We start from the raw sequence: 8,718 nt of genomic DNA on the forward strand, positions 1-8,718 counted from the left end.
AAAAAAAAAAAAAAAATTAAAATAAAATAAATAAATAAATAAATAAAATACATTGGGAAGAAACACTTCGAATGATTAAGCCGCTTGAATTTGAAACATACTCCCTGCCAATTTAAAATACATGTATCACCGCCGGCACATGTATATTTTGAACTACTATTGTTTAATGATTTTGTTTAGATGCATGTTTGTTTTGAGACTGAAATTTTTGTGCTACAAAACACATTAACTTCTTTTTAAATGTTAACTAAAATGTACTGGAAATACTAACTAAGTAACCGATTTAGGGGAAAAGGGGGTAGGGGGCTCTTAATAATATCGAATGACAAACATAAAGTTACGGTGAAAAATATCATTACCGGAGAATCACCTTGGTTATATAAATGATTATCATGTTATAAAGGCATTTCTCTCTCTCTAATTAAAGACTTTATATATGTAAAGTAGAAAAAAAATTCTTTAATGTATTACATTTTAAAGCAATATAAGCTGTCAGCGGCTATTTTTTAACCCAATTTTATGAGGCTAATTAACAATAATGTGTTAGAAATAGATAATCTGCAAGTATCAGTAAACTACAGCTGTTGCGTATACACAAATACATTAATTAAATCGATCGTTTGTTTGAACTGACCGTCTCTCCAGCCACCGGTAATTATAGACTGGCTTGCCTGTCTGATATGCGCGATATACAGACAGGTGACCAGTAATGTAAAGAGCCCTCTGCTGGCCGCGCTCATTGGCTGATAATAACTCTCGCTGACGTAGAAATTTAAATGTGTCGGGGAAACCAAAACAGATCACAGAGTGCAGAGATATCGGCCGTTATATCGTTACCTTAAATTCTCCATGCGTACAAAAGCTGCATTGAAAAAAAATAAATAAACCGTGAGGGATGTTTTGAAACAAATCATAAAAGTATTGACGCTAGTTACAATTTTTTGAAAATTTCTACATATATTCCGTTTTCAATACTTCTTAAAAGTTCTATGCATTTGCCTTTGATGCAATTAATCTAGTTAACACGGTCACAATACTTTCCACATACATACAGATATTCCCTTTTTCAGATTTTGTTTAACACAAGTGTTAACATTTCACCAGGGACCTATATACATACTTAGTATAGGTCTATAAGCAATAATTGAGTCCCTGATTTCACTCACACATTCCGTATCGCCTGAAGGTATTTTAATTAGCTTGCAAAGCTCCTATCACATTACATACCCAACATTACTTGGATAAAAGAAAACTGAAACATTTATTAATTAAAACTGACACATTTTAAACATTCATCGGTTTATGATGACTCACTGACTCAGCAGATAGCCGCGGCTTATCAGTTTATTGTGATTATTTCCCATGCCAGAGCGTAGAGCAGCGGCGATAGATGGCGCATCAATCAAGCCAGGAATTCCTGGCTTAGATGGCGGTAGTCACCTGTCTCTTTCGAACGATAGAGACAGGCAATACCAGTCTACTGGTAATTAATATTCGGGACGGGATACGGAGATAACCGAGTATTAAGCAGCGCGTGCAAGATGCTGAATTCATTATCAAATCGAAGATGGAAGAATCAGAGGTACGTGATAAATTTACTCTTTAACATTTTTAAAGTGTTGTTTCTTTCACAGAATTGCCTAAAAACTCAAATAAGCCTCACCGAAAGCATAACAGGCTAAACTGAAAATAGAGTGACGTTTGCATAAATGAAGAGGCCCCCAACGAGATTTCTATCTCCAGATCAGTAGAATGTGTAAGACGCTGCAAGTCGCGTTTTACGCTCCTATTTGCCTAGTTATTGCACTCTCAAGTAATTTGAACTTATTTTATAGTGTCTGCATAGAAAAAAAAGTTATAAAAAATTTTAACCATTAGGCCTATAAAAAATTGTGCGTAGATCAAGTTTATGCAAGTTTGCTGAGAATATTATTTCTCTGTCAACACGTGTATGTAGTATAATCATGGCAATAGGTGAATCATAATTGCATTTTCAGCCTATATATTTCATGGAAAAACCTTTTTCTAAAATTAAAAAAAAATGTGAGGTCCAATTTCCATAATTTTTTTCTGAATAATACAGAATAGTTCAAATTTTCTTGTCTCAAAATGCAAAACAAAATGATACACTAAACACTGAGAGTGAGAATAATTCATGAATTTTTCAAGACAAAAATTTCTTACCTCAAATTATGATTTCTTGTTAAAGTCTTGGAATTTTACTTTCACATTTGACATGTTATATCAATGCAATTCTTACACTACAGATAAAATTATTTTCAATTTATTTTGAAATTATGTGAAGAATCTGCAAATAAATTCTACATTTTATGTGTTTAAGTAATAAAAATGAGCAACAAAAGACACTGCAATAATATTTTAGAAAAATGGATTTTCAATGAAATATATAGTGGGGAAAAAAAAATATGGCTCACATATGGCCAAGTACTGTGGGTTTTACTTGAATGTAAAAAATAAAATAATTTTTGAAATTATATTTGATTATATTCATACTAATTTTATAGTTATCAAATGGATCAAGGTCAAGGAGTGTTTCACCGAATTCACCAAGTTCATCAGATGAAGAGATATCCAATGTCAGACGAAGAGGGCGTGGTAGAGGCAGACAGCCTAGAGCTACTGGGGTAGGAGCAAATTATTTAAACTCTTTAACCCCCCCCCCCAAAAAAAAAGTGTGACAGTTTAAAGCTACTGATCTACTCCTCCCCTACCCCCCCCCCCCCAATAAAACATAAAAAACAAATGAAGTGTTGTTTATGATTTTAGGTCTTGAGAGGTCGCGGACGTGGTAGGTGCAGAGGACGACAGCGCATGCAGCCAGCTGGATTGAATAGACTGGAAATGGCATCACAAGCTCGACGGGAATGACAATCTGAGCTTGAAGTATATATACATATATATTAATATTTATATATTATAAAATGTCTATATCAATGTCTATATCAATTGAAATATATAAAGTTCATATTTCAGCCAGCTTTAAATATCAATAAAATTCTTTTAAAACAAGCACTTCAATTTCAGGAATGTATTTCCAATATGGACTTGGCTGCACTACAGGAAACTCTCAAGTTAGTCTGCAAGAAACAGCCTTCGTTATTGATGGATGTCCTGAAAACTGCAAATGATAATGGTGATCCAACACCAGGGAGTAGCCCTGCGGTTCCAGACTGGTGCTCTTGCAATAACTGTAGGGAGATGCCTACCGAGAGGGAAAAACTGTGCTGTGGAAAAATACCCCAGAACTGTCACACAAAATTAGCTGTAAGTTTTCATTTTTTCAAATTCTGATCAAAATATTATTATACACCAACTAGATATGAAAAAAGGTGAAGATAAACAGTCATTTCATGTACTAAACTGCAGTGTAATGTCTATTATGTATAGGATTTCTATACCATAGTGCTAGATGAATTGGTTCTGGAAGTTGCCATGAGATTTAGGAATGATGCTTTGGCAGAACCTAGAGATGACAACTACAACAGAGCTCATCGGCATACAGCTTACAGACAATATGTTATGTGGATGCATGGCCGTCTTGGAGCTGGAAACCAAAAGGTCATTCCCAGCTGCTGCATATGGAAAATTCGAGACTAATATCCTGAACCTTCTGGTCAATATGTGGGATACATAGAAGGAGTCTTAGATTGATAAAAACAACATTTGATTTTCATATATTGCTGTTTTTATATAATTATAAGGTTAATTAAACATTGAATAAATCTTTGAAATACAAAGTATCATTTTCATTCATCAATGTGAAAAAAAAAACAAAAGAAGCAAAACATGCAATGTCATATTTAAAAGACTGTATCAAACACCTATTGATGAGTTACTTGGGTGTCAAAGTTAAAGGAATTATTTACAAATTTACAAAATTCTGCAATAACATAAATGTTCAAAGTATCCAAGCAGTTCAGAAAATTGCATATCATAAATCTAAAAAGTTTTTCGATTGCAACACCATCCTTGTTGTAAGTAGCTTGCATAATTTTGAATTAAATAGAAGTAACAAGATTGCAATATCATAGTTATACCCCGCTCCAAAGGAGTGGGGGGTATACTGTTTTACCCTTGTGTGTATGTCTGTGTGTCCGTGTCTGTCCATAATTTTTTTTTGCAGTTTTCTCGGCAATTACTCAACACAGATGCTTGAAATTTTAGCACAATCTTTGTTTAGGTTTGCCATATGGTGGGATTCATTTTTATTTGAATCCGATGTCAACTTCCTCTTTATCCGTGCGTCTGTCCGTAACAAATTTTTTGTCGCAGTTTTCTCAGCAACTACTTATCACAGATGCTTGAAGTTTTAGCACAATCTTTGTTTAGGCATGCCATATGGTGGATTCATGTTTGTTTGAATCCGATGTCAACTTCCTGTTAATCCATGTGTCTGTATGTACCAAATTTCCGTCGCAGTTTTCTCATCAACTATTCAGCGCAAATGCTTGAAATTTTAGCACAATCTTTGTTTAGGCATGCCATATGGTGCAACGTGGGATTCATTTTTGTATGAATTTGATGTCAACATGAGAGTGTATATTCACATCAGAGCGGGGGGTTTACTAGTAAGCATTCGCTCACCGACTTCTTGTTGTTACAGGTAAAATGTTCAATATTGCAATATTAAACAAGATCAGAGACATGTCCCTTTTCATGATCTGACTAATTAAATGCTCTCAAGGAGAAATCGAGATTTCTTCTCTGCCACCAGAGATTCAGTTGGCGGTGGAGCAACAGGAGCTAGGGTCTCGGACACACGTCGTGGATCCTCCACATCAAGGACAACTGGCCTGTTCATACCAATAGGGTCAAAAATCCTGTTCTGAAGACACAGTTTCATGATGTCAGTTGCATATGGATATTGTTTTTCTTCTCTTACTGGGTAGGCGGACCATCTTCCACTTTTTTTGCTGTAGTACCGCTGGTGCCTAAAGTACAAGATTCAATGTATTTCATAATGCATTCCAACCTAGTCAGCAAAATGATTTACAATGGTATATTGTAGATTTTAACTTATAAAATAAATGAATGAGACAAAAAGAAACCTTAGTGATCCATCTTTTCTTTTGGCAGCTTCTCTATCACAATTTGCATTGTGGTCCAGTGCAGCAACAAGGTTTCTAGCTCTGTACACTGGAGGTGTGTAAGAATGGCGCTTTGATGAGTACTTCAAAATAAGGTTTTGAAAGTTCTCCAAAGCGGCTGTACTTCTGTAAAAAAAAAATAAAATAAAAAAATCACTAAACTATATACATGGTGAAATCTTCTTGAAAAGTTTTAATCTAACATTTAAGAAATCCATTATATATATCACATTTGTGTTTTCATTTTCTAATGGAAACATTATAATTGGATATGCATATATAGAAAATATCTGTAGAAATGTGTCTGCAATCAATTTTGTGTATACCGGCAATTAAGGTAGTAAGGAATCTTCTTTATTAGTCTTTTGTCCCTGACAATTTCACGCACGGCAACATGTGCTGGGGATCCTGCCTCAAGCCAATCTTTGTTCCTTTCCTCTGCTAATGGACCATGCTGGCATGAACTTTTTGCTCCTGCTCTGTATGGCAAAATCCATTCATGCTCATTCACAACATGATGTATGACTCCAAACCAAATGCCCTGAAAAAAAGAACAGTCTAAAAAAAAAAATTTTCACTCTCTATTAACACAAACTGAATCAAGTGGTTTTTCTGTTTACAGTTCAAACTTACAATAAACTCTTCTTCTGTATTTGCTACAGAGGAACAAAACCAAAAATGGTTTACTATCTCTCTTGTCCACTGTAATATTGTTTTTTTTTTTATTTTTCTTGTCCAGCCTGAAAATAGTGTTCAAAATTCAGTTTACTCATTTAGCATTATTCCAAATTTTGAAAATGTTCTCAAAATAAAAATCTTAAATTGTCTAACCTTTATTAGTTTTTTCCCAAGGTTTTTTGACCCATGCCAGATGTCGAATGAATGCTTTATTTCTGGGTAATCTTTTTCTGTTATAAAAAATGATGATAGCTACAGTAAATCTAATTTATATATTTATCCCTAAAGAAAAATCAGGAAAATCCTAATTACAGATTTAAGCTAAAAAAAAAACAACAACAACAAAGAAATAAGAAATATACAAAGACACATACTCATTAAAGCTTCAATCTGCACATGTGCATCTGTCACCACTTCCACCACATTTATTTCTTTTTCAAGGAGAAACTGCAGGCCCTTCTGAAAACACGCCTTTTCAAGGATTGCACTTTTTCTTCCTGTCATTCTCTTGTCCATGGTCACTAAGCACAGTATCTTGTGGGTTTCATTTTCCATAAATGTGTACGTACAGTACTGTGCAGAGTGACCTGGACTGTCCATACGACCATCGCCTAAGCAAACAAACAAAAGAAACAAATAATTAAAATAAAAGAAAATTTTAACATATCCTCTTCTTGACAAAACAAACAATACAAGCATTTGATTGAATTGATATTGTACTCACCAAGAACAACAACATCATTTCCTCTGAATTCTTCTAGAATTTCATTCTGATGCTTTTTCCAAATTTCTTCAATTGTTGGAGTGACATAGGTTCTTTGTATCTTTATAAATGATGAGACAGACAGAATGGGGAGCTTCAGGAACTTAAAAAACAGAGAAATCTTTTGAAAATTATTTCCTGAAGCCAGTAAAGCTGCTGAGAGTAAAACATCCCCACTGTGAACACGTCTATTAAGAAGAGGTTGCGAACACCATCTGTGTGCCTCATGATTGTTTGTGCAGACCTGGAACAGAAATTTAATAAGTGCCTTTGTATTTCAAAAAAAAAGGTGAATGATGCCTTGTCACAATATGTATTATATTATTATGATTCTTTTAAAATCATACTGAAGTTGATTACCCATCTCAGGTACACAGCTGAAGAGACTACTTCTGATGAAATGTGAACTTGAGCTTCACATCCTTTCACCCTACAAATCTTAGGGACTCCTGTTTCTGCCAAGGTAATCAGCTGATTAATGTAAACCATGGCTGGACAATCGTGGACCAGTTGTTCGATTTCATCATTGTTGCGTATAACTGGTAGACAACCATACTCAGCATGTTCTACAAATTTTTCTTCATCGTCCTCAATCTCCTCTGAATCCGACTCATCTAACGTCACACCATGGTCAAGTCTATAGAGAGAATAAAAAAAAAATTTAAAATTTATGTTATTACAGTTAAATGAACCAATTAGCAATAATTTTCCCCATTAGTATGTTTCATCTATCTGAAATATTTACAATGATTAAACATATTAAACCTCTTTTAATTAAATTTTATATTACTTAGTAAATAATAATTATAATAAAAATTACTTTAAAGACAGGTGGAAACTTGGCTCATACTCTTCATCATCAGAAGAGTCATTTTCTTCGCATGTCAGTTCAGAGGCACTCATTGTCAATCTAATAAAAATGCATATATCAAAATCATCCATGCTAAAACAATACATGACGTATTTAGGCCATCACTAATAATAATAATAAATTTTTTTATGTACTCCGACTTACATTTTTTCAAGGTGGGTACGTATGTCGGTGGGTTTTTTTTTGTGGTTTTGTTTGTTTGTTTCTTTCTTTTTCTTTCTTTCTTTCTTTCTTTTTTTTTGCAGTATCTATAGCTAACATCGATTACTGTCATAAAAAGCATACACTTAAGATTTATTGACGATTTCATGATACACCGGATAAGACAGATTTAATATTTATTGCTATAAAAATGCTATTTCAAAAAGGTATCTTAGAGAATTATAAACCTTTACAGGGGTTGAAATATACGGTAGCCCGACGCCCGGGGCTAGTCAATTTAAGACTCGGGCTAGCTAATTTAAATGTAACGATAGTCCGTCGGACTAGCAGAAGGGAAAAAAAATTCTCATCAGTTTACTTTTGCTTATCTATGTAGACTCGTTTCTTTTGAATAAGAACTACATTGTAGTTTAATTTGCTTCTGTCACCACAGCATTTGAAACTTTAATTTAACTTATGTTTTCATTTTGCATAAAAAAAATTTTGGGCTAGTTACTAGTAGTTTGAGGTTTGGGTTAGTAATTTTTCACTGATCAGTAGCCCCTGGGCTAGTGGGTTTTCCAGGAAAATTTCAACCCCTGCTTTAAAATGAAACAATGTCTATTTCCCTTGAATCCCCCCCTCCCCCCCCAAAAAAATTAAAATTTATAGTACTGGAGGAAAAAAGATTGGGTAAGGGCAATTATGACGGGTCTGTCGGAGTACATCAAACAAATTAATTTTTATTGTTGGCCTTAGAAAAAAACATTTTAATATGTGTGACAAAAGAGCAATGTTGTCAAACCTAAAAGGATCCACAAAACTGTCTGAAAATGGCTTAAAGCTCTTAGTCCTTGGACCTGTAGGTTTTGCAATTTTCTCAATGCCAGACATAGCACTTTCAACACTGAAAATATTTATTTAAATTTTCTTTTTAAAAGTAAATTTTCTACATAATAATAATAATAATAATTTTAAAAATCCATTTATAATGGTTTTGGTTATATATGTATTCAAAAATTGACACAAATACTTCTCAAAATTTTGCAAATGTGAAACAAGCTTAGATATTTACTCTTTTCCCACTTCATCTGGTGAAATGTCAGACAAATCAGACTGAACAATAACGTTAAATATTTTCTTCAAAGCTGGTGGAC

The 8,718-nt window shown here is 33.8% G+C and overlaps 1 protein-coding gene and 1 pseudogene across 1 annotated transcript; one reads left to right on the forward strand and one right to left on the reverse strand.

The window, feature by feature from the left end:
• Positions 1–3,060: 3,060 nt before the first annotated feature.
• LOC133203298 (P2X purinoceptor 7-like) lies at positions 3,061–3,676 on the forward strand. The gene is made up of 2 exons (XM_061339106.1): positions 3,061–3,285; positions 3,409–3,676. The coding sequence occupies exons 1-2, from the start codon at positions 3,061–3,063 to the stop codon at positions 3,616–3,618; spliced, it is 435 nt and encodes a 144-aa protein (XP_061195090.1). The 3' UTR covers positions 3,619–3,676.
• A 1,014-nt stretch (positions 3,677–4,690) lies between these two features.
• Positions 4,691–8,455, reverse strand: LOC133203252 (uncharacterized; annotated as a pseudogene).
• Positions 8,456–8,718: the final 263 nt, after the last annotated feature.

The sequence above is a fragment of the Saccostrea echinata genome, unplaced genomic scaffold (assembly GCF_033153115.1).
Source record: "Saccostrea echinata isolate AGI-Se365-2 ecotype Australia unplaced genomic scaffold, CSIRO_AGI_Sech_v1 ptg000049l, whole genome shotgun sequence".
Taxonomy (NCBI): domain Eukaryota; kingdom Metazoa; phylum Mollusca; class Bivalvia; order Ostreida; family Ostreidae; genus Saccostrea; species Saccostrea echinata.

Excerpts from the sequence above, each read along its gene's own strand:
- LOC133203298 (XM_061339106.1), top strand. The coding sequence starts at position 3,061 with ATGGACTTGGCTGCACTACAGGAAACTCTCAAGTTAGTCTGCAAGAAA. Across the intron at positions 3,286-3,408 it reads ACTGTCACACAAAATTAGCT|GATTTCTATACCATAGTGCT; the intron begins GTAAGTTTTCAT and ends TATTATGTATAG.